Below are 26,995 nucleotides of genomic sequence, written 5' to 3'. Positions count from 1 at the left end.
CAGATTTCTGGAGTTCTAGTTCTGCACAGCTTTCTTTCCCTCAACATTCTGCCATGCAAATTCCACTCATCTCAGCATTCCCAAACTCAATCCCTGTCTGTTTAGCTCAGTGGTCTGCTTGGTCCCCACTCTGTGCTACAATCTGAAAGTGTCTGTAAGCAGAAGCCAGAAGCGATTGATTATTAGTTTCACCTTGTTTGTTTCACTTCTCTAAAGTATTACCGTCTTGACTATTTACAATATCTAAAAACTTGTTTCAGATGTTTTTGTTCAGTTTTTTGTTTGTTTAAGGCTAGTTCTGTACCAGTTGTCCTGTCATGACTAGAAGAACTCTACATTTTCTCTTGGTTGCATCATTAAGCCTATGAGTCACATGAAAAATAACTTAGACTGCTGGGCTTTTAGGTATATAAAGCAATCCCTCCCTTTTTTATTTTAAGACAGTATGAGTTGGGCCGTGGCCAGGTTGCTTGATTGGCTAGAGCGTTGTCCCTATATGCCAAGGTTGAGGGTTAAGTCCCTGGGTCAGGGCACATATGGGAATCAACCAATGAATACATAAATAAGGAGAACAAAAAATCAATGTCTCTCTCTCTCTTTCTCCATCTCCCTGCCTCTCTCTCCAAAATCAATTTTTAAAAAGACAATATAAGTTGGAATTTCTGCTGCCTATAGCCAAAATTTGTATTTTATATGATATACTATATACAGAGTTGGATTCATAGCCCCAAACTGAAATATTTATATAGTATTCTATTTTTTTCTTCTACATTTCCCCAAGTTGATCTTTAGCAATGCAAACACTGTTCTAATTCAGTTCTGTTACCTTCTATGTACATTTCTTGAGTACTTAAATATAGTTCAGACACTATGCTAGAGTCTAAGAGTACAAAGTTCAAGTTCCTGCTCACAAGAAGCTAATAGTCTTCTAAGGAAAAACTGCATAGGAGCAAATAGGGGCATTACCGTTTGTTATGAATTGAAGTGTGTCCCTCAAAAAGATATGTAGTGGTCCTCACTTTTGATACCTGTGAATGTGATTTGATTTGGAAATAGAGTTTTTGAAGAGGTAATTAAGTTAAGATGAGGTTGTACTGACTAAATGTGAAACCTAATTCCACTGTCAGGTTCCGAGGGCTGCTGTCCTCATAAAAAGGAGGAAAATTGGACACGAAGATACAGAGAAGAAAGGGCCATGTGAAGACAGAAACACAAGCACACAGGGGAAAGGCCACTAAAAGTTAAATAAATAAATAAATAAATAAATAAATAAATAAATAGTTGAAGTAAGATATACTATGCCATCATCAAAAAAGACTAAATTGGATATCAATAAAAGAAATAAATTTGAGGAGAAATATTTCATAATGATCAAAGGATCAATTTGACAGGAAATCATAAAAATCCTGTAAGTATCTAATATAGTTTGAAAATATATAAAACAAAATTTGTAAGTAGAAATAGAGAAAGTGAAGTGAACAAATCACCATCATAGAGATTTCATAGACCTTTCTCAGTCACTGAAAGGGAAGTAGGCAAAATATCAGTAAGGATAAAAGATGTGAATAATGCAATTAATAATTTTTTTCTATTTTTCATATATATAGATATCCAGCAACTATGGGATACACATCCATTTTACATGTCCATGAACTTTATTAAAATAGAACATAATCTAGGTCATAAAGCAAATCCTATAAGATTTCAAAAGTTTAAAATGATAAAGAATATGTTTTTGATCAAAGTGAAAATAAACTAGAAATCAACAATAATATACCTAAAAATGGTTGAAATGTTTGAAAGTTATTAAGATGCTTTTAAGTAATCATAGTTTAAAGAAGAAATCACAGAAAATATTGGAAAATTATTTTGAGTGATGTATCAAAACTTGTAGAATACAGTTAAAGTAGTGTGATTTTAATGCATATATCACAAATGTTTATTTATAATGGACTCATATTAGAAACTACCAAAATATTTATCAACAATAGAAGGAATACATAAAATGGAATAGTTGTATCAATGAAGCAGATTGAACTATTGCTATAAGCAACATCATGGATGAATCTCCCAGACATAATGTTGAGTGAATAAGTTATATAGAAAGCAACATATGGTGTATGATGCCATTTATATGAAGTTCAAAAACAGGCAAAATTGTTCATGTTGATATAGGTTCAAATAAGAGTTACCTTTGATATATATTGACTGGGAGGGGTACAAGGGAACCTTCTTCAGTGCTAGAAATGTTCTATGTCTTGATTTGGGTGGTTGTTGCATAGGCACATACATGGAAAAGTTCATCAAATTACACTTTCCTATACTTTACTGTATATAATTTGTATTTTAATAAATAGGTAATAAAGAAAATATCTATGAAGGTTAATCCCCCTTCACTATTCTTTTCAAAATTCTCCTGGCTATTGCTTCTATATTTTGCCATAATTAAAAATTTAGAACCAGTGTGGCAGCTGCAGAGGCGTACTGCTCAGGTTTTCTTTCAAGAAAACCTGCAGTGAGAACGAAGGGACTGCTGATTCCATGATCTCCTTGGCCCCTTTTGGCTTTTGATAGAAACATGGTGGAGATACTGAGCCAGGCCATCACTGCCCACTATGGGTCTCTTCTAATAGACAGTGTTGCTTTGCGGTCCTCATCAGCCTGCCAGAGACTTTGTCAAAGCTATATTGCAGTCTGAAGATCTCTCCCTACCCACTTCTTTCCATCCCTTTCTTCCTTTACAAGTTCAGTCCTGCATGGCAGTCTACCTATTCTTGCTTCCTTTCCACTTTATCACTCACAAGTATTTCCTCAATAAATCTCTTGCACATCTAATTCTGTTTTGATATCAGCAAGATTGGAAGGTTGGAGCCTATAGCCTTTTCTTTACATAAACAATTAAGTGACTCCTCTCTGGTTCTTGTAGCTTCCTATGACACTGACAGGGAGCAGAGCCTGGACCTTTGTTGTTCTAAGATGCATGGACATCTCATCTTCCACTGGTCTTAAGTAGACCTCCTCTCATTTGGGAGAAGGCGTATGTTCTTTCAGACATCTGTTACCACTCTTTTTCTTTAAGTGGGATGGCACCCTGATTTTTCTTAAACCTCATAACCTCTAGCAAACTAGTGGATATCTCCACAGTGCAATTACAGAAGCTAAGTTCAGAGTCACGGAAATGTAAAAACTAGACTAAGAACTAAGTGATGGCTACTTATGGACCCAGTCCACCAAGTTAAGCTGATTTTAAAGGCCTGAAGTTAAGTACACAATGAGCATCGTTTACTTTGAAACTGTCTTTCAGGCTTGTAAATGATCTTTTAAATAGTGTAGCTGCCTTTTATGTGAGGGGATCCTATTTTTCACAGTGGGTGTTTTGCATTATTACCCTTTTGAATAGTCTACATAGTCTACAGAACTCCCTACTGTTTCTTGACCATTTGCAGAACAATGTCAGTCTCTGGGACCCTTAATTTTTTTCTCCCTTGTTACAAGAAAAATGCACTGAAATTGTGCCAAGATTTTGCTTCAACTGTAGCATGAGATAAAGAGGATTTACAGCCAAAGAACTCTCTTGAACAGCAGCCAAAAAAGCAGATAACTTAAATAACACAATGTGGTGGAGGAAACTGCCTTGTGGCAGGCAGTCCACTGTTGAGAAAAAGAGCAGCTATTTACAGTATGTTTTGGCAAGCCATGTATGCTTATGCTCCAGAAAAGGTGAAAGTTTACCAGATTATTTATGGATTTTCATACATTGCTAAGACTATTAAATGTTATAAACAGAAGTCTCACATTTTTGGTATTTATCTTCAACCAATTTCAATTGATTTATGATAACCACATGACTAATTCAAATTGAATAAAAATGATTTCAAAGGATATAATGAAAGAACATATTATGATAAATTGCCTACAGATGTACACCCTCATTTTAAGCAAATTTAGATTTATAAAATAGATAAATAATACATCATTGCTTTCTTCTACTGAAGGGCTATTTTCGTTTCTATATAAAATGATTTGTCCTCAGATTTCTCTAAATGCTTTAAAAGTATAATTAGATTTCAAAAATTCTTTTCAAAAACATATATTCTGGGCTATATCTAGTGAACCAAATGAAGTTTGTTATGCTAAAAACTCTCAAGTTGTTAACATGGGAGAGTTGTAGTGTTATGAGGTCTAATTAGCTTCCAAAATCTCAGTACTTGTGGGTGGTGCATGAAGATGACTGTACCTAGGGACACTGATTTTGAAACATGCATAATAGGAGATGACAAAATGCCTCCTAGCTATGGAAATATCTCTGTGGACTAGAACAGAGTCTAGGGGAGAATTGCTGAGTCTGAGGGTCAACAATAATCCAATGCAAAAGGAGTGCTGTCCATGGTGAGGTAAAAAATCCACCTGAGTTCTCACTCTCTTAGTCCTAGTTTACATTCACCAACAATGTCAGATAGCTAATTTGCTGCTCATGTACCTTAATACCAGGAAAGGAAGTACACTGATTTAGAGGAAGTGAAAATAACTCTTATAAATTGTTTAATAAACATTTGATGATCTTTCCATGTATAGACAATGTCAAATTACTAGATGAGGACTCTGGGATATAAAATTCTGTAGAGCCAACACAGAACTTCTATTGGTCAACAAGACATTACATGAGTGGTTTCCAAATTGTTCACACACAGCACATTCATAAAATGATAATTTCTGTAAATCACACAGAGATGAACTGGAGAAAATTTGAGGGTGTCATAATAGAACTAGATGAAAAAATTATTACATTTTCTTTATAGTATATATTTATGATAAAGAAAAAAGAAAAATTAGTAGAGATATATTAAATACTGAGTTCGTAAAAATTTACAAACAAAATAGTCTCACATTTTTAAATGAAAATATTTTACACACACATGCACGTGTATACACACACATACACATCTGACTTGCAGCTTGGAACTGTCACATATAATTTCTTATCAAAATCTTTCATATTCTTCATAGTCACCTTAGTCAAAAATTTTGTTTATATAATAGAGGTGGCAAATAGAAGATTATTGCTTTTTCTTCAATACATGAAATTTGCTTTTTTGCTCTTTATCAGATTAATTTGATCTTTGATTTTTTTAAAAAACTTACTACTAGTGTGGTTGTCTTTCATGTTTATTTGCTTAACCCCCAAATAAAGCTACTGTTATTTCAGAATTGTTAAACTTTGTAAATCTCTATGAGAAACAACTTTAGAATACACTCTTATGTATAGTTTTTTGTTTTGTTTTGTTTTCAGTCAAAACACCATTTTCCAAAGTTATTTAGGTCAGCTCCATTTTTCTCTCACTCCTTTCATTGAGGTTAAGCCATACATTTTTAATACAGTTAAATTATTTTATCATAGTATGCATTAAATCCTAGGATCTTCCAACCTCCTGATTAATTTTATTTAATTTGCATACATTAAAGTTCATTCTTTGTGCTGTAAAGTCTAATGAGTTTTGACAAATTAGTTCCATTACTCTAAAAATTCTCTGTGCTTTCCTTAGTCAAATACTCTGCCCTCCAAAAAGCTCTGGCAGCCATTAATATGTTTTTATCCTTATACTTTTGCCTTTTCCAGAATTTATAATGAATGGGATCATACTTTTTAACATTTTTGGTTTGTCTTCTTTTATTTATCAAAATAAATTTAAGACTCATCAATTTTTTGTGTGTTTGAATTAATAGCTAATTCTTTTTATCTTTAAATTATATTCTTTTGTAAAAATATTTTATATTTTTTTATTAAATAACCTATTGAAAGACTTTCTGGTTGTTTCCAAGACTACAAATAAAACTGCTATAAATTTTCATGTAAAGGTTTTTGTATAACCATATCATTTTAAATTAATTTTCAAAGCAACATCAGGAATGAGAGAGGAAACATCAGTATAGATAGATACTACAGATATTAAAACAATAAGAAAATACTATGAAAAAATTTATATTAGTAAGTTTGAGAAGTTATCTATAGTGAAAAAAAATTTTTTTTGTGACAGAGACAGAAAGAAGGACAATAGGAACAGACAGAAAGGGAGAGAGATGAGAAGCATCAATTCTTTGTTGTGGCATCTTAGTTGTTCATTGATTGCTTTTTCATATGTACCTTGACCTAGTGGGCTACAGCAGACCAAGTGATCCCTTGCTCAAGCCATCAACCTTGGGCCCAAGCTGGTGAGCCTTGCTCAAACCAGATGAGCCCACACTCAAGCCAGAAACCTTGGGGTTTCAAACCTGGGTCCTCCACATCCCAGTCCGATGCTGTATCCACTATGCCACCACCTGGTCCGGTAAAAAAATTTCTTTACTTACAAATACTACCAAAGGTCACTCAAAAGAAATGGATAACCTGAATAGCTGTGTACCTATTAAAGAAAAAGTTAATAATTAAAACCTTTTTACAGAAAACATTCCTGGCTTAGATAGTTTCAGTGATAAATTCTAAGGAGTAATCTTACCAATTTTACATAAACATTACCAGAAAATTGAAAAAGAAGAAATAGTTCTCAATTTATTTTATAAAGCCAGCATTATCTATTTACCAAGACCAAACAAAGACATTACAATAAAAGAAAACTATAGACCAGTATCCCTCACAAATATAGATGCAAAATCCTTAAAAGAATATTACTAAATTAAATTGTTTTATTTAAAATAAAATATATATAGTGACCAAATTACAGTGTATACCAGGAATGCAAGGTTGGTTCAACATTTAAAAATAATTTCCTACTGGCTCTCGGTTTCTCCTGTTCAACAGACAGCATATCCTGGGCAGTGCCAGCTGGAACCCTGAGACATAATGGTCAAAATCAGTGAACGGATTTGGCTGTATTAGGCACCTGGTCACCAAGGTTGTTTTTTACCCTGGCAAAGTGGATATTGTCACCATCAATTACCTCTTTGCTGACCTCAACTACATGGTCTACATGCTTCAGTATTATTTTACTCCTATCAAGTTCAAAAGCACAGTCAAGGCTGAGAATGGGAAGTTTGTCATCAATCAAAAGTCCATCTCTGTCTACCAAGAGTGAGATCTCACTAACATCAAGTGGAGTGATGCTGGTGCCAAATATGTTGTGGAATCCACTGGTATCTTCATTACCTTGGAGAAGGCTGTGGCTCACTTGAAGGGAGGAGCCAAGAAGGTCATCATTTCTGCCTCCTCTAAGAGTGCCCTCATGTTTGTGATAGGTGTGAACCATGACAGGTATGGCAACTCCCTCAAGGTTGTCAGCAATGCCTTCTGTACCACCAACTGCTTGCTTCGTCTTCCCTGGCCAAGGTCATCCATGACAACTTTGGCATCACGGAGGGGCTCAGGACCACAATCCATGCCATCATTTTCATCCAGAAGACTGCAGATGAGCCTTCTGAGAAGCTGAGAGGTGATGGTTAAAGGGCTGCCCCAAACATCATCCCTGCTTCTACTGGTGCTACCAAGAATGTGGGCATGGTCATGCCTGAGCTGAATGGGAAGATCACTGGCATGGCCTTCCATGTCCTTACCCCTCATGTGTCAGTTGTGGATCTGATTTGATGCATGGAGAAAGCTGTCAAATGTGATGACGTCAAGAAAGTAGTGAAGCAGGCATCATAGACACCTTCAAGGGCATCCTAGGCCACACTGGGAACCAGGTTGTCTCCTGAAACTTTAACAGTGACACTCACTCCTCTTCTTTCAATGCTGAAGTTGGCATTACCCTCAATGATCACTTTATCAAGCTCATTTCCTGGTATGATAATGAATTTGGCAATAGCAACAGGGTGGTAAGCTTCATGGTCCACATGGACTCCAAAGAGTAAGAGCCCCTGTACCAGCTGCCCCAGTGAGAGGACAGAAGCTCTCAGCTGCTGAGGGGTACTTGCCCCAAATTGATTCCCCAAATACACTGAGTATCTCCTGACCTCCACAGTTTCCCAGGAGGGGCTCAGGGAACCCTATCCTGTCATGTACTGTCAATAATGTTCACTGTCAAAACAAGCAAAATAAAATAAAAACAAAGAAAATAATTTCATATAATGCCGCCATATTAATAGACTAAAAAAGAAAAACCATATGATCATCTAAATAATTTGAAAAAAACTTGATTCATTATTCAAACTTTATTCATAAGAAAAACCATCAGCAAATTAGAAATAAAAAAGAAACTTTTTCAACCTGGTAAAGGGCACTTACAAAAAAACAACAAAAAAAGAAAAACACCTTTTAGTTCATGGTAAAGACTAAATGCTTTCTCCCTAAGATTTGGCACAAGGCAAAAATATCTGCTTATATCACTTCTATTTGGCATTGTATGGGAGATTTTACATAGTGCAATGGGGGAAGAATAAATAAAAAGAAAGATATTCAAACTGGAAAGAATGAAGCAAAATGCTTTATTTATAGATGGCATGAACATCTATTTCAAAAGTATGAATGAATCTATAAAAAAACCTTTTGAAATAATAAATGAGCTTAACAAAGTCACAGGAGACAAGATCAATATGTAAAAATCACATCTATTTATTTATATTAGAAGTGGTGATTTTGAAATTGAAATTTAAAAGGACTTTTTTTACAATAACATCAAAATCCACAAAATACTTAGATGCAAAAAAATTTAAAACACAATGCAAGAACTATAAATAAAGCAAGAAAATTTAAAATATCCAAATAAATGGAGATAGATATACTCATGAAGGGGAAGACTCACTATTAGTAAGCTGTCAATTCTCCCCAAATTTATCTATAGATTCAGTAATATCCCAATCAAAATTTCAACTGATTTTTAGTAGAAATTGACAAGCTAATTTTTAAAGCTGTGGGAAAATGCAAAGCAGTTAGAATGCTAAATACAATTTTTAAGAAGAAAAAATTTAGAGGACTCATGTTACCTGACTTCAAGACTTACTGTAAAGTTACAATAATCAAGAGATTGTAGTATTAGTATAAGGACAGACATATTAATCAAGGGAACAGAATAGAGTACAGACACAGATTTGGATATAAAGGATAAATTTATTTTTCACAAAGATGCTATAGTAATTCCAAAGACATAAAGCAGTGTTTTCTTCAAATGATACTGAAACATTTGTACATCCATATGCAAAAATTTTACCTTTGACCTCTATCTCATACCATTTATGAAAATTGACTTGAAATAGATCATAGACCTAAATGTAAGAGTTAAAAGAATAAGACCTCTAAAACAAAATGTAAGAGAAGCTCTTTATTTTCATTTTGAGGTGGCAGGTTAGGCAGAGATCTCTTAAGGCAAAACCAAAATAAAAACTTATTTAAAAAAATAGCCTTGGCAATATAGCTTGGTTGGTTAGAACATTGGCCTGAAGAGCAGAGTTTGCTGGTTAAATCTCTGGTCAGGGTATAAGGAAGACCAGATCGATGTTCCTGTCTCTCTTTCTCACTCTTTTCAAATCAATAATTTAAAAGATGAATAAATTGTACTTTATCAAAATGAAAGCTTCTGGTCTTTGAAGAGAATTTTAAGAAATAAAAATAAAGCATACACTGCAGAAAATATTTCCAAATTACATATGTATGACAAGTGATCTGTACCCAGAATATTTAGAGAACTCTTACAACTCAACAGTAGTAAGACAACAATTCAGTTAAAAGTAAAAAAGATGTTTGAACAGACACTACACAAAAAGAAGATATAGAAAAACTGAACAAGTACAGGGAACAAGCCCATCACTAGTCATGAAGGAAAAGCAAAGGAAAACTGGTGGGAACACCACTATACAGCCACCAGAACGGCTAACATTAAAAGAACTGACAAGATTAAGAGTTGTAGAGCATATGAAGCAATTGGATATTCTGTTTATTGCTGGTGGGAATGCAAATATAATGTAGTTCCTTTGGAAAACAGTTTGGCAAGTTCTCATAACATTAAATATACACATGGCATAAGACACAGAAATTCCACTTTTGGGTATTTTCCTGAGGAGGGAAAAACATGTTCATACAAAAACTCATGCATAAATGTTTAAAGCAGATTTATTTGTAACAGTCCAAAATTAGAAAGAACCCAAATGTCCATCAACTAGTGAATGGATGTTGTACTTCTACGTACTAGTGTAATACTACTCGCAATCAAGAGACAAGGAACACCATGGACAAATCTCACAAGTATTAGGCTAAATTAAAGAAGTAGAAACAAAGGGCAGCACATGTGGTTCCATGTATAAGATATTCTAGAAAAGGCAAAAATATAAGGGAAAAAAACCCCCAGATCAATTGTTCTTAGGGAAGGGGGTGGAGGGAGCTGTTTAACTTCAAAGTGGCATGAAAGACATTTGGGATGATGGAAACGTTCTATATATCTTTTTTTTGTGGTAGTGATTACACAACTGAAAACATTTGTCAACAGTCATCCAACTGTGTATGGTAAAATAAATAAGACAAAAAAATAGACATTTGCAGGAAAGACTAAGTCTGTGAAAAAAACCAAAACAGAAGTTTTAATGATTTCATGAAAGCCCTTTACAGTTTGTTATAATACTACATTTTCAGGATAGGCTTGCACAGTGTATTGGTTCAGAACATGGCTATAAGAGTCAAGGTGACCTCGGTTCAAGTCCTGGCTCTGTCAGTTATTAGTAGGCTGACCTTATGCCAATTATTTCTCTCATCCTTCAGAAGGTTATTGTGAGGATTTATTGATGCACTCTAACCACTTCATAATTTCCTGGCTCATAAGGAGAATTCAATAAATGTTAGTTATTTGAAGAACATTTAGAAACAGCTTAAATGGGAAGACACACATAAACAAATAAATTACAATAACATGTGAAAACAGCAGAAATTGAGCAAGTTTAAGATATTGTGATGGCATAAAACGAGAAATGTTTCACTATGTCTAGAGAAGTCAATGAAGACTTTTGCAGGAAATTGTGATTAAAATAACATTTGAAAGACCAATAGATGGTTTTCAGGCTGATTAGGAGAGTTAGGGCATAAAATGTCATGATGTACTTGAAGAATTATGAGCAATTTGCTAATTATTTAGCTATTAGAAAAGTTATTGCAGTAGTGTGGAATGCCAATTTAAGAATCTTGTGGCCCTGGTCAGATAGCTCAGTCGGTTAAGAGCACTGTCCCAAACGACAAGGTTGTGGGTTCAGTCCTGGTCAGGGCACACATGGGAAGCAGCCAATGACTGCATGACTGAGTGGAACAAAAAAAGTGAATGCTTCCCTTCCCCCAGCCCTCTCTCTCTGCTTTTCTCTCTCTGTCTCTCTAAAAGTCAATCAATCGAAAAAAAATTAAGCCCTGGCCAGATAGCTCCAGATAGCTCAATTGGTTAGAGCATCATCCCCGAGCCGGAGGTTGCTGGTTTGATTCCTCAGTCAGGGCACATACCAGAGCCACTTGATGTTCCTGTCTCTCTTTCCCTGCCTCTCTCTCTCTCTTAAAAAAAGAAAAAGAATCTTGTTGCATCTTGTTGCGGTCCAGCCACAACAAGTCTAATCCGGGGTCTCGAACAGGAAAAGGTATAAACTTGAATAAATAATAGACAGAGACTTAAAGAGACACACACACACACACACACACACACACACACACACACACACACACACACACAGATGGTCTGGGAGGACTGCACAGCGAACAGTCTCTACTGTTCCTGAGGTGATGCAATGGCAGCCCCCAGAAGCGCATCTGTCTTTATTCAGGGGGAAAAAAATGTGGTCCATTAGCAATTCAATTGTTTCCAAAACAACTCAAAGACACACCCCCTCCCATAACATTCAAACCTAACTTTACACTAATAAGAAACTAGCTTCCAGCCTCTTCTGGAGAACATGGGTGGGACAAGTGAGAATCAGGTGTAGCTCTTTGTTAACTAGGCAGGTGAGGTGAGGGGTTTGGCCCAGCACTTGTGTCCCCAATATATATCCAAATTGCAAAATTACCCTGTTTATATTTTGGTCCTCAACAGCATCTCATCACATATGTGATAGAGAAATTGGGAGCCAACAAAGAAAGGGACATATTATAAAGATAACTGATCACCCTGGAGGAGATGGATTGAAGCTCAGAAGAAGCTAGGAGACCTATCAGAAGGCTTGTTAGATGAATCCAGGTAAAGGATGGTGACATACTGTACTTGGGTTATGGGAATGGAAAGGTCAGAATAAATTCAAAAGACTTTGGGGGAATGCAATAACTGTATATGAAGAAGAATGACTCTAGGATGAGTGTCAAGTTCATATTTAGGAGTCTAGGTAGTACCCCCGGGTAAATAGAAACACGTGTTTATATTGGGGAAATGATGAGTTTAGGTGGGTGGTATTGATACTTGAGGTGCCTGTGAACATCCAAGTAAAGGTGTCCAGTAAGAAGATGGATATAAAAGACTAGAGCTCAGTATTGGAGCCCGATTTGGAGCTATATATATATATGTTAGTGAAGTCATAAATATAAGATCACCCTGGAAAGCAGAAGAATGCTAGGGACAGACAGATCCTGGATGGGAGGTCAGTTGGCAATGGGGGAAGGTCACATGAGGAACCAGGTCCAGGGACTTTTGCTAAAACCGCCCACATCCATGACCGCCAAAACAAATGGCACAGGAGCATTTTGAAAAATCTGTCAGCCAATGAAATCTCGCCACATCATATCAACCTGCCACCACCTTACTGATGCTATAAATTACCCCCTTGCAGGAGAAACTGTGCAACTTCTCTGGCTCCTGTCTCGTGGACCAGTGAACTTCACCGGATGTGCTCTGAATAAAGTTTTTGCTAGTCCACACTTGGTGGCTATGTCCTTCTTTCTTCCACAGTGGGAAATATCTTACATTTGGTGCTGAAACCCAGGAGGAGCTTGAAGCCTTCGGGGGCCGCTCCTCTCCTCTTCCATTCTGAGGAAGAACAGGACCTCCGACCTCCCACCCACTTCAGGACACAGTGCGGTAAGTCCCCTGTCTCCAGCCTCCCCTCAGTTCTTTCCTCCTCTGAGACTCCCTGTCTGTAATTGCAGCTGCATCAGGGACCTCCTATTTGTTCCAAGTGCGTGTGTGCCCATGGAGACGTCCCGGACACTCCCACTCTACCTGACCATCCAGTGGCCAGAGATTGAGTTGCAGGATGCCAATTCTCATCTCTGATCACTCTGAGGCTGAGGGCAACCACAGGGCACAGGAATCTAAACCTGGCTCAAAAACACCCTTGGGGTGCCTTATCCGGAATCTCTCAAACACTAATCCCTCCCTAAAGAAGAAACTGATCTTCTCCACGGTGGCCAGGCCACAATACCACTGGAAATTGAACCAGGTGGCCTCCTGAAGGGACTTTCGATTTTAACACCATTACTGATTTACAGAACTTTTGCCAAAAAACTGTAAAATGGACGGATATCCCTTACATTCAGGGCCTCTAGTATATGTGCTTCTGTCCTAATCTCTGTGCTGCCTGCTCTACAGCACAAGTCCTTTTAACTAGAGAAACCTCAGCTAAACCCTCTGCTCCTGATCTTTCCTCCTTTGCTGACCCCCCTAAGGAACTCTCTTCTTTTCCTTCCCCTTGCACGGTACCATTACTGCACATCCCATCCAAATCTCATCCCATCCAAATCTCTTCCTAAAACTTCTTCTGTATCCTGCTTTGGTGTCTCCATGTAAACCCACGGAATGCTACTTTACAACATTTGGGAACTCGTTCGGAATGCCGGTGTTCCGCGTCACTGGATAGAGACACTCCAATTGGCTGGTCTCTCTGGAGAGTTGCCTGACCCCACTGGAATCTCGAGAAAAGGCGCCACCTGAGACATTCCAGGGTTCCCATTTTCCTGTGGGGTTCGGAAAACTCTTCAGCAGACACCTCCAGTCCCCAAATTCGACAATTCAGCAGAAAGATTGAGGAGTGTAAATTCTGACCTCCAGAGGTGAGGCAGATCTCTTACTTTGCTAAATTCTGTTTGGGACTAGTCAGTTTAAAACTATTGAGTGTGGACATTTGGTGGTGCTCTCAGGAAGAAACCTGAGTAGGGACTGAGTTAATCAATCCTGTCTTGGACTTCCAGGGCACCTTTGTGCTGTCTGAGATTTCATTCTTTGTTTTTAATGTTTCTGTCTAAAACCCCTGAGTGGTTGGTGTGTGAGTGAGGATCTCTGGTCCTGAGCCTAAGTTCCAGGAATGTGGCCGTGGCCTGTGAGCACCTGAGAGGCCCCTGATGGGGAACCGCTTCCTTTGTCTGTTGAACTGTGTGCCTAAAAGTCAAGTGTAGATGTAAATAGTAGATGGTCTGTTTTGTAAGTTCTCTTTGTTTGTCAGGAAAATCTCTGGTATAATTTCAATAGGAATAAGTAAAGCATGCTCATTTAAATTTCTTGATTTGTGTTATTGTATGTGAAGTCTTTGTTTAATGTCTAAATGTATCTGTTTTTAAGGCCTGAATTAAGTTCTTGCATGCAAAAAATTGGAAATTTCTGGCTTAAAACCAGAGGGCAAAAGTCAAGGGAAGTTTTAAGGTTCTGAGCCTTGAAGACTGATAGGGCCGAGGCAGGTGTTGGGTCCCCTCCAAGTTTCCCCTACCTCCAGTTCTTTCGTGTGGCATGGTTGTTGTCTGATGTGGGAGGCATGGGGTTCACAGGGGAGACCCACTGCTTTAGCCATAATGGTAGAAAATTGTAAGAGAAGGTTCTCAGAGGATTTGAGGGTTGCTGTGTCCCTGAGGAAATTGAAAACCTCATGTGGGCTAGAGTAGCCCCCTGTTGGGAAGATGAATTTGTGAAATTTGTATTTTTTTGGTTTGCTGCTTTTGTTGTGGGAAATGGCACTAGGCAGCTGCTTGGAGCAGGGCAGTTGGTTGCAGGTGGCAGATAAGGATTGCGTTCCTGCTTGGGAGGGGCTATTGTTTTGCTAATGGCTGTACAAAAAAGCAGCAGGGGGGGAGAAAAAATAAATAAAAGGGGCAGGCTCCTCTCACAGCTCCGAGCACCTGCTCCCCCTCTGGCACCTGAAATCCCAGGCACCCTGACCATTTCCCTTATATTGACTTAATAGTGTAAAGCACTGTGGGCCAAGAAGAGGGTTAGCATCTTTTTTGCCAGCTGGGTAGTTACGAAATAGGGAGTGCATTTTTACCATTCCCATTTTTCTCAGTAAATCAGTGGTTCATTGAGGATGGTAGTTTACAATCCTCTTATTGTAAATTGTACTAAAATTGTACTAATGATAAGGCATATAGAATTGTATAGTTTGCCAAATCTAAAGACTTCCTTTTTGTACCAAGGATCCCTTGTTGTGTAAAAAGCATTTTCTATGTTAGAAATGTATTTGTTATTTCAAAAGCCTTTTGTTAATTCTCCTTTTTATTTGCTATTTCATAGCCCTGTGATGTTGAAATCTTGGTTTAGGAAATAATTTAAATCCTTTTTCCCAAGAACCTATAGAATTAGAAATCTCAGAATTCCCTTTATCAGGGAAGCCTCAAGCCCTAACAGGACTGTTAGAATTTGTACTATACATACGCCGCCCAGTTAAGACAATTGAGAGACTACCACGAGTAAATGTTTCTGGTTACCTAGCTTAAGTGAAATTCTAGCACCCAAACAAGTAAGGAAATTTTGAATACTTTCCATCAATTTCTGTTAGCCGGAATCAAGGAAGATACTGAGGCAGTCAACTTAGCCTTTACATAACAATCAGCTCTAAAAATTAGAAAGGAAATGTATTGTAAGATAGCATCATCAGCTGCAAGAATGATAAATGAATAAAACTAAGCATTTTGGAAGGGACATTGCTCCCCCCTCAATCACATAACTCTGTATTGCCCCTAAGATGGCTGGTTAGTCAAAGACAGGTAAGATTCCTGAAAGCAGGGACGACCTAAGACAGGCACAGTTGAAGAGGGGCCATAAAGAGAAGGTTTAAGAACTAACAAAGGTGAGGCTCAAATCCTCACGCCAACAATGCAGGAACCTGCTTCCCTGAAATAGTGGCCTTCATCCACTGTCCAGGGCACCAAAACAGGGGGACTCCACCCCCGCTTCCCCTCTCACCAACTGAGGGGGCATGTACCAGGCCAAGATTGGCAAATCGACTTCACTCACGTGCTCCCTCACAAAAAAAAAACTCTGTTATCTCTTAACTTTTATTGATACCTTTTCAGGGTGGATAGAAGCCTTTCCCACCTCTGGAAAAATGACAGACACCGTTGCCTCCATTCTCACTGAAAACATCATCCTGCGGTTTGAACTGCCGACTACCATCCAGTCAGATAATGGCCCGACCTTCACTGCCCAAATAGTCCAGCAGGTTGCCACCTCTCTAAACATTACATGAAGACTCCACATAGCCTATTACCCTCAATCATTTGGTAAGGTGGAAAGGGCCCATGGCATCCTGAAGGGTCAGCTAACCAAACTTTCTATCAAGACCAGACTCTCCTAGCCAAACCTCCTCCCCATGGCACTCACCAGAATCAGAGCAACCCTGCGAAACCCCACTGGACTCAGCCCCTTTGAGCTGAATTATGGTAGACCACTCCTAATCAATCACAATTTACCTGTCAACCCCCCTCTTCTTGCCATATACCTCCCCTTTCTGTCTTTACGCCACCATCTTCTCAGGGAACACATGCCGGACCCTTCCTCCCATAGGGGGTCCAGATGAAGCTCGTCCAGCAGTCCCCTTCCATCCAGGAGACAGGATTCTTCTAAGGGAGCTCCAGCCCAACTCCCTACAGCCCAGGTGGATGGGACTGCCCAGCTGGCAGTAGGAACCACTGGGCCCCACCCATCTTCGGCTCACCAAAAGGTTGGGCCTGCAGATCCTCCTGTTACTCCTGTCCCTCCCACCGGGAACCTGCTCCCAGAGTGAATTAAAGCAGGGAGTAATGCTGTTACTATATCAATGAGACTGGCCTGAGGGAAGAAAACATCAATGTCCTCAACCCTCTGCAAGAGAAACTGCGCAAGGATCTCTCTTCCTACAACCTGCTTAACTCCCGGTGGCAGTCACTCATCCTCACTTGGGTTGTTCCTATCCTAGGTACTGTTCTAATTATTAGCACATTACTCACGTTTGCTCCTCTTTTTTTCAGATTCTTACAGGGCCGCATCCGCGAGATTTCTCGAGTCATGGTCAATCAGATGCTCCTACACCCATCTATGGGACTCCCCTCAGAGCCACCACCTCTGACCTCCCTTCCCAACAACGCCCCTAACCAGCAGGAAGTAGCCAGACTACTAGAGGTTCCCCTATCTAATAAAAAAGGTCCGAAAGTGAGGTCAGTTGGCAATGGGGGAAGGTCACATGAGGAACCAGGTCTGGGGACTTTGGTGGAAACACCCATGACCACCAAAAGAAATGACACAGGAGCATTTTGAAAAATCTGTCAGCCAATGAAATCTTGCCTTGTCATATCAACCAGCCACCACCTTACCAATGCTATAAATTACCACCACCACTCCCTCTGCATGTGGGGGTGGGAGAAACTGTGCGACCCACCGGTCTCTGCGAAGTTCATCCAGTGAACTTTGCCCCAGATGGGCTCTGAATAAAGCTTTTGCTAGCCCACACTTGGTGGCTACACCTTTCTTTCTTCCTCCGCAGAAAATGCCTTACACTGGAAAAGATCAACATTTAAACAAAACAAAACAAAACAAAAAGACCTAAACAATAGTCATGAAAGTAGAAGTAGAAAAAAGGACGTGCAGTCAGCTTTGAATGCCAGGCTGCGAGTTTAGACTATTTTAAGAAGCCAGTAGAGTTTGAGTAGGGGAGTGCGATGACTGGAGCAATGATTTCTGGAAGGTTGATCTGTCTGTGGTATGCAGAGAGAACTGGAAGGAGAGACAAACCGTGGTCCTTAGTTAGGAGGCCCTGGACTGGGGTGACAGTGTGTATCAGAGGGAACAAAATAGAGATGGCTGATTGACGCAACTGCTGATTGGAGTTGGAGGTGGAGGAGGAAGGGAAAGTGAGGTTCTAAGGCGTTTGGGAGGAATGGCAGGGAGAGGAAAAACGGGACAAGTCTGGGGAAAGACTGGGCTGTCCAGTGCAAAGATGGCTGGTGCAGCTTCCCCGAGCCCTAGCAGGGAGTGGCGAGGGGGAAGCTGCCTACACCGAGCTCCAGACTGTGAGCCCGTCCTGGGGGAGGACGCGGGCTGGGAACTGAGGGCTAATTTGGCTTCTGGAGCAGCAGCCGCTATCCTTGCGGGCCGATTGGCGCACTGAACAGCCGAGCGCGCGCTTCCCGGACGGAGGCGCGCATTCCCACGGCGTGCGCAGGCGCGGCACGGGGTCGCCTAGCAGCCTGGGACAACATTGGACGAGGAGTCCTGAGCAGGCAGCGCGGTGCTGTCCGCTAGGTCTGCGCAGCCGTTGCTCCGCGGGATCTCACCGCAGGTTAAGGCGAGTGGACGGCTGCACCGCTACCCCTTGGTTTGGAGAGGCCCAGAGCAGAGGTGCAGCAAAACTTTCGGACGGAGAAGGTGCCGCGCGGGTGGGGACTTCGGGGCAACTTTGTGAGGGGTTGTCGGTCCCTGTCCTACACTTGCAGTGTTAGACTGGGGAGGGGGTGGGTTTCATAAGCAGCCTGGTCACCTCCCATTGAACAGGCAACAAAACTGAGGCCCCTAGGAGAGGTCTGAGGGTTTGTTCCTTGACTCAGGAAGTGGGTCTCAACTTCTCCCCTTTAAGTCTTCTCAAAATAAATCTCCCAATTAGAAAATATTTAAGATCGCCTAGGCTGAAAGGTCATAAGGACAAGTATGAATGAACAATACACTCATGAAAAAATGTGGCTGCTCTTCAATAATCAAGAAGCTACAAATTTAAAGCTGGCTTGTTTTCATACCCAATGCAACGAGTTTCATACTTTTTCTTCTAGTTATTCTGCAGCTAGGGATTTACCCTAAAGAAACAGTTGAAGATGTGGATGAAGATTTTATGTCTAAAGATTCATTCATTTATGTTTAAAGTTCATGCTTGCCTTGTCCATAATTCCATAACATTGCAAACAAATGTTCAACAATAGGAGACTGGCTAGATACATAGCAGATTTTAAATATTATTTTAAATGACAATATGCTGCTGATCCATTGGAGATGATTGAAGCAATAAATGGAAACTGAGATTTCAAAACCTGTTCATTAATTTAAGAATTTAGTAGAAAAATGGTCCCAGAAAGGGAGGTTGAAAATGGGGAATAGAAATCCACGTAGGATGGTGAAATCACGGTATAAAACACACAAGAAAGTAACTACAGTGTGTCCGTAAAGTCATGGTGCACTTTTGACCAGTCACAGGAAAGCAACAAAAGACGATAGAAATGTGAAATCTGCACCAAATAAAAGGAAAACCCTCCCAGTTTCTGTAGGATGACGTGGCAGCATGTGCGCATGCGCAGATGATGACGTAACACCGTGTATATGGTGGAGCAGCCCACAGCCATGCCAGTCGGGATGTGGACGGTACAGAGGAAAGTTCAATGTGTTCTGTGGCTCGCTAAATTTGAATCCGTGACCAAAGTGCAACGTGAATATCGGCGCGTTTATAACGAAGTGCCACCACATAGGAATAACATTACTCCATGGGATAAGCAGTTGAAGGAAACCAGCAGTTTGGTGGAGAAACCCCGTTCTGGTAGGCCATCAGTCAGTGATGAGTCTGTAGAGGCTATACGGAATAGCTACCTAAGGAGCCCTAAAAAATCTGTGCGTGAGCCCCCATCGAATTGCACTGAATAGGTATGAAACTAGAAGAGTTTCCTTTTATTTGGTGCAGATTTCACATTTCTATTGTCTTTTGTTGCTTTCCTGTGACCAGTCAAAAGTGCACCATGACTTTACGGACACACTGTATATCAAAATAATGTTATCTCCCAAAGTTTATTTCTAAGTGATTTTTATTTTATTCCACATGTCATTCTTACTTTTACAAATTCTCTATAGTGAAGTGGCACACTTAAAAATGGTTAAAGTGGTAAAATTTATGTACATTTAGCACAATAAAAGAAATCAATAATTGGCTCAGTGGTAGAGTGTCGGCCTGGCGTGCAGGAGTCCCGGGTTTGATTCCCGGCCAGGGCACACAGGAGAGGCGCCCATCTGCTTCTCCACCCCTCCCCTTCTCCTTCCTCTCTGTCTCTCTCTTCCCCTCCCGCAGCCAAGGCTCCACTGGAGCAAAGTTGGCCCGGGCGCTGGGGATGGCTCTGTGGCCTCTGCCTCAGGTGCTAGAATGGCTCTGGTTGCAACAGAGTGACGCCCCAGATGGCAGAGCATCGCCCCCTGGTGGGCGTGCTGGGTGGATCCTGGTAGGGCGCATGCAGGAGTTTGTGTGACTGCCTCCCCATTTCCAACTTCAGAAAAATACAAAAAAAAAAAAAAAAAAAAGAAATCAATAAGCAGGTGATAAAACAGTCAAGGGAAAGAGGTTTAGTTTGTTTTAAAAAGTCAAAGGGATTAATTTTTGTAATTCGACATCTTTGTAGCTTTAAAGGAAAACAGATCTTCAAAGAATAAAATAATATAATTTAATTGTATCATGTTGATTTTGAGTAAAATAAGTTTATAGAATTAAAAGAAAAAACCCCAAAAAACCTTAGGGTCATCCCTGAGGCTTCGTGTCCCTGGCCTGTGTCCGCTGTATGCTGTCTTCCCCACTAACAATTACAACCAGCATGGTAATAAAAACACAAGGTAAACACTTCCCAGTTCACAGTTGTTCCAGGACCAGCTTCATCACTGTAGTCCTGTATGTTTAGGCTCTTCCAGGCTCTATGCTTTTTAATATGCAATTTCTCAAAACGACTATATTGAAATAGGAAAAATAAGTTCCTGAATGAAAATCAGATGACTTAAAGCAACTTTGTGCAAGTATAATTTATTTGCTTCCAAATATTTATAAGAAATTTTTTTGTTATATTTAAGACTGCTATAGTTTGAAATTCATTATAAAGAGCTATGAAATCTTTTTTTTATTATTATTAGATGTTAATCATAGAATAGATTTTCATTTGTCCAGAATAGTTTCTGTCTGCATGAAACAGTATAGGCACAAAGTCTAGAGCCTGTGTATTTTTAAAGTATCTATAAAAGATGTTTGAGATTAAAATAAATATTATATGTTGGCTCCAACATACGAAGATAAGGGGAAAATTAAGGTTAAATATTTTCATTAATATTTTTTGATTAATTTTAATAGGGTGACATTGATAAATCAGGGTACATATGTTCAGAGAAAACAGCTCTAGGTTATTTTGCCATTTGCTTATGCTGCATTCCCATCACCCAAATATTTTAATTAATATTAAAATTTCATTACTTTTAAAAATAACTGTCTCATTTTTGCAAGAATTTCTGGTATACAAACTGATTGCTGAATGATTTCAACTGCAAAATTTTAAAACAGTTTATGATGAAAATTATATATAATGGGCAATGTGGGAGCATTTTAACATTTTAATGTATTGGATATAGTGTGAGGTAGTGCATCACAGAGTACGCTTACCCCAGCTATCAAAGATCTTGAAATTTATGTGACATGATGTTAGGGACCTGAAGTAGATATTTTCTGGAAGTTCCTATGAGCTCCTACGAACACGTGCCTTTTTAACATATGTGATAAATTCTTGTCAGTGTTTAATGCTAGGAGCTGCTTATCTCCCTTGTAAAGCCATCTGAACTAACCGTGACATTGTAGAGTTTCCAAGGATTTCTCTTGAAGCTAGAATATATCATTGGAGATTGCCTAATGACAAATATAATCCCACAAACTCTTATTGGAGAACATTTTAAAGATTTCTAGAGTTAGTCTCACAGTCACGAACATCTTAGAAAGCTTTCTGTACTTAGGTGGAGTTATTTCTCGGTGGTGCATCAACTATGGCAACTATTCTTTGGACTTTTTTCCACAAAGGCCTGTAAACATGAGGGCAGGTGGAAAAGGAGTACTCTTGCAAGGAGTAATCCAGTTTCCCAAAACGACGTTTCTTTAGATTCTCAATGACTTTTGGAGCTATGGATTATATCAGAAAAACTTTGTTATCTGGGAAAATGACACAAATGTTCATCTGGGGTTGGTAGATCTTTGATATAATTCACAAAATCATTACTCCCAGGAAAAGCAGAGTTAATTATTTTGATAAATTATGAATGTTTATTAAGTACCAGACACTGTCCTGGGTGCTTGGATAGGTCAATTTAAGAAAGCAGACAAAAATCTTACCTTTTGTGGCAAAACATTCTTGCAGATCTCAAAAGTAACTTGCACTTTGTTTCCCAAACCCACATCAGTGAGCTATCAGCACAGTAAGTTAAAAAGTAAAAGCTATGTCACTAATATATCCACTTCCTTTCCACTGGAAGCCAGAACACTGGAATGCCCAACACTCTTATTAATAAGTTCCTTTAAACTTATTGTTTGGATAGGGATGTAATTAACATATTTGTACATGAGCAATAATTTCTATATGTCTCTTTTTAGGTAAAATTTAAAGGAAATGAATCTTGTAAGGACATAGGTAACTGAGAAATTTGTACATATATACATAATATATAAATGATACTTTAACCATTTGTTGCTTCTTTTCTCAGAATGGGTAAAAAGGTAAAGAAGGAAGCAGAACCCCCTCCTAAGGACGTGGTAAGTCTCTGATTTGAATACTAGTCGCACATTAACAAGCAGTTTTAAAAATAAATTGTTCAAACAGTTTGGCACGTACCAGCATATACATGAGTACATGGTGGCGAAAATCCAAAGTCTGACTAATGATAAGATTAGTCAAAGAAATCTAATATTTATATAAACAAACATTTACAACATTGTCATTATATAATTAGCGCAATTAGAGAGTGATTATTAGCTTTTCCAGTATGTGGATAGCATGTTTATAAGCCAAGTTAATGAATAAATAGTTTTGGTTTGTTCTTTTAAATACTTTACATTTGCCGGTCTGTATTAATGTTAATTATCCAAGCGAATTTTCAAAATGAACTGGAAGTTATATGCTATAGCTATTAGGTATGTATATAAGGTTGTTACACACACACACACACACACACACACACACACACACACACACACCACTGTGTAACTTCTTATATATGATCCTTCAATACAACTGGGAACAGAGGCTCAGAGGCTGTGGAAGCACTTATCAGCCAGGTATAAGAAAGCTTTGCACAGATGCTTATTATGGTATTCTGATGTATTTTGTTCAGTCCGGCTTTTCTCCTTTAGACATACTCTGAAAACATTACAAATTCTCTTATTTATTCATTGCATTCTAGGTTTGCATTACCTCTCATTTTGCTGCAGAAGACCATTATTGACATCTTACTACTAGAAAGTGAACTCATGAACACAGTACTTTATAACAAATACTTTTTGATTAGAATTAAGGGACTATTAACTGATGGCTATATTTGTCTAAGACACTTTCTGTAATTTTATGATTGTCTTGCTGGTATTGTCCTCTGCCCTAGTCCTTGGAGGGACACAATCCAGTCTTGAGACATCATTCAAATCCTAGCTTTGACAAAAATCTAGCTCTTGCTTCCTCAGTTTACAACAGCCTTGCAGGCAGCCAAGAGCATGCATAACAATCACCAGTGGTCTCTGATTACCCCTTTTCCCCAGGGTCTTTCTATCTTTCTCCTACTCTGACTTCATGCTAAAAAGTTGATACAGTAATATTAAAATATCTAATCACCTTTCTATCTTGTAACTTCTAACACTTTGAAACAGTATACTACAATTTAAGGTATCTGACTTGGAATTTGTTACAAGGTATACTACTTCATAGTTTAGTCAAGATTTGATGTACAAATTATAAATGTAAACCATATTTAAAAGAAGGATACATAACTGAGAAAACAAACTTTTGTGTGTTAACTAATGGTAGTTTTAATTTTTATATATTTCCTAGAAACATTGTTTCCAAATATTTTATTTTATTTTTTCTCCAATTTTAAACTTTTTATTGAAGCCTAATACATATACAGAAAAGTACACAAAAAATAGAGCTTAATTACATTTTACACAATGAACACAACTATATAACCAGCACCCAGATCAAAAACAGAACATAACCAGTCTCACAGAAATCCCTCCATTCTCCTCCATCTCCCCAAGGACTCTAACATCATCACTTAGCGTGGCCTGTATTTGAACTATATAAATGAAACCATAAAGTATATTCTCTCTTATCTGACTTCTGTTCAATAGTACATTTTTGAGATTTATCCATAGTGTTGTATATAATTGTGATTTTTTTCTTATTCCTGTATAACATCTGTGAATATAATATACCTCATCTTACCTATCAATATTAGCATTGATAGGCATTTTGAGTGGTTTCTCATTTTGGGTATTATAAATTATGCAGCCATGAACATTCTAGTCAAATAGTACATGTCAAAGATTTTTGTTTTCATTAGTCTTTCATCTACTGGTTAAAATGGGTACCAGGGACAGAGAGAAGAGTGTTTGGTGATACGGTTAAAACAAAAGCTCCCTTTGCTTTTCTTAATATTTTTCTTGTCAAAACATCTGTGCATATTGGTCTTTATTTCTTCTCATAAAAGGGAACACTAGCTAAGACGAGGCCTAGAAGTGGGAAGATATGGCTTAAACCACCAATCCAGCTGTATTCTGCCTTCCCAGATCATTTCCATGTCTGGCTGAAAGGCTGTTTGTGATGCGATAGTAAAAGGAAAACATCCTGTGGAATTATTACATAAAAGAATTACTAACAGAAATGACCTTAGTAGACAATATTTAGTATAAAGCAAGATATTCAGCAATGAAGAGTAAGGCTCTGGAGTTAAAGTGCCAGAGTCGGAATCCTTACTCTGTCTTCCACCATCCATGATCTGGTGCAAAAATCCCTCAGTATACCCAAGTGAGGATGCAATGATATCCACTTCACAGGACATTCACTTAATATCTACTCAGAGAAGTGTGGCAAGGTTAGATCAATGAAGATGCTGAGACAGTGCCTGGCACTAGTTAAGAACTTAGTAAATGCTGTTATTATTAATGATATAGTTGAGGGTACTGTTTGTCATTCTACATAACTGTAGGAGTTTGAACTTTGAAAGGAGACAGGTGATCAGATGTGGAAGACCAGCTGGCCACTCAAGTTCTCTTAGGCCTAGTGTGTGATCATCATGATTCACGGTCAGGTCTTCAAGTTTACGAGCATGGCAATTTTATTCTCTTAATATTTCAGAGGCCACTGAGCTTCAGTGGATGAATCGCAGTATCTAAACTCTCAGAGGCTATGACCTGGCTCTGGAATATCAATGATTAATATCAACTAAACATTTATGTTAATGGGTCACCACCTTCTCTCCCTAGTTAAGTGCTTAGGGGAAGCTAGGCTTGGTGAGTATTGAATCAGAGCAACACACAATAGTAGAACCTGCTCCTTCACCTGGGCAACCAAACCCAGTTCTTTGAAATACTGAGATGTCTCCTGGGCTTGTTACTTCTGAACCTTCTTCATCAGCCTCAGAACTCAACCTTTAAAACTTTGTCAGAGACTGTCAAAACTGTCACAGATATTTTCGTAGAAATGAAGCATCATGGTGACTTATTATCCCATCTTTCTTCTTCATCACAGATAAACCAGCCAGCAGGAATAAGACATAGAGTATAAATTCATAAATAATACACATATATGAAGCTGCATAAGTAATAATTAGCTTGCTCACCTTGCTCTCAATGTTTGTTACTTTGAATCATGTTGCAAAGCAAACCAGAGGCCAAACTAATTGTTCTCATAGTAACCTTAACACATTTTAGCAGATTTAAACTGGTATCTCTGTAGTTTCTTTTTTTTTTTTTTTTTTTTTTTTTATTTTTTTTATTTTTTTCATTTTTCTGAAGCTGGAAACAGGGAGAGACAGTCAGACAGACTCCCGCATGCGCCCGACCGGGATCCACCCGGCACGCCCACCAGGGGCGATGCTCTGCCCACCAGGGGGCGATGCTCTGCCCATCCTGGGCGTCGCCATATTGCGACCAGAGCCACTCTAGCGCCTGGGGCAGAGGCCGAGGAGCCATCCCCAGCGCCCGGGCCATCTTTGCTCCAATGGAGCCTTGGCTGCAGGAGGGGAAGAGAGAGACAGAGAGGAAAGCGCGGCGGAGGGGTGGAGAAGCAAATGGGCGCTTCTCCTATGTGCCCTGGCCGGGAATCGAACCCGGGTCCTCCGCACGCTAGGCCGACGCTCTACCGCTGAGCCAACCGGCCAGGGCTGTAGTTTCTAACTAAAAGTTTCTACTAGAACGGCACTGTCTGCTCCTTCCATATGTGTTTTTCTTTCTCTGCATAATTGGTTCCTGTGACCTGAAACCAGTGATGTGGTCAACACCTTCCAGTAGAGATCAAAGAATCCTTGTATTTGCACTTACCAGCACCAGAAAAATCATTTACCTGTCACGATATATCTACTTTTCACTTTGTAATTTTGTGACCTTTTAGACTTGTGCTAATCCAGTAACCACTAGTCACATGAGATTATTTAAATTTAAAATTATAAAAATTATGTTAATTAAAATTTACAATAAAAAAGTAAAAATAGGCCTGACCTGTGGTGGCGGAGTGGATAAAGTGTCGACCTGGAAATGCTGAGGTCGCCGGTTCGAAACCCTGGGCTTGCCTGGTCAAGGCACATATGGGAGTTGATGCTTCCAGCTCCTCCACCCTTCTCTCTCTCTGTTTCTCTCTCTCCCTCTCTCTCTCCTCTCTAATAAATAAATAAATAAATAAATAAATAAATAAATAAAATAAAAAGTAAAAATTCAGTTTCTCAGTCATATTAGTTACACTTCATGTACTTAAGTGTCACATGTGGCTGTGGCTGCCACATTGGAAAGTGCGGAATCAGCATGTCCACATCAAAGTTCTACTGGACAAACTGTCCTAGACAGTGTCTTACTTTCTTCACAGACGTATAAAAGTTTCTCCATAAACCTATGGCTTCTCTGATTGACTGAG

The 26,995-nt window shown here is 39.0% G+C and overlaps 1 protein-coding gene, 1 long non-coding RNA gene and 1 pseudogene across 5 annotated transcripts in view; all 3 read left to right on the top strand.

The window, feature by feature from the left end:
- Positions 1-6,857: 6,857 nt before the first annotated feature.
- LOC136405717 (glyceraldehyde-3-phosphate dehydrogenase-like) lies at positions 6,858-7,842 on the top strand (annotated as a pseudogene).
- Positions 7,843-12,733: 4,891 nt separating this feature from the next.
- Positions 12,734-17,657, top strand: LOC136405558 (uncharacterized). Its single transcript, XR_010751536.1, has 3 exons — positions 12,734-12,956; positions 16,157-16,803; positions 17,090-17,657. It is a non-coding gene; the product is annotated as an uncharacterized lncRNA (long non-coding RNA).
- A 692-nt stretch (positions 17,658-18,349) lies between these two features.
- Positions 18,350-26,995, top strand: part of ARMC3 (armadillo repeat containing 3) — an 85,138-nt gene continuing 76,492 nt past the window's right edge. For 3 of the 4 annotated variants that reach the window (XM_066384553.1, XM_066384551.1, XM_066384554.1), the window contains exons 1-2: positions 18,350-18,482; positions 22,587-22,635. In XM_066384553.1, the coding sequence (XP_066240650.1) occupies positions 22,588-22,635 (48 nt within the window). In that variant the 5' untranslated portion in view covers positions 18,350-18,482; position 22,587. The remainder of the gene's footprint in view (positions 18,483-22,586; positions 22,636-26,995) is intronic. The other variant, XM_066384552.1, reaches the window with a different exon arrangement.

Source organism: Saccopteryx leptura, chromosome 5 (assembly GCF_036850995.1).
Source record: "Saccopteryx leptura isolate mSacLep1 chromosome 5, mSacLep1_pri_phased_curated, whole genome shotgun sequence".
NCBI lineage: Eukaryota > Metazoa > Chordata > Mammalia > Chiroptera > Emballonuridae > Saccopteryx > Saccopteryx leptura.
This window is presented reverse-complemented; position numbering and strand designations above follow the sequence as displayed.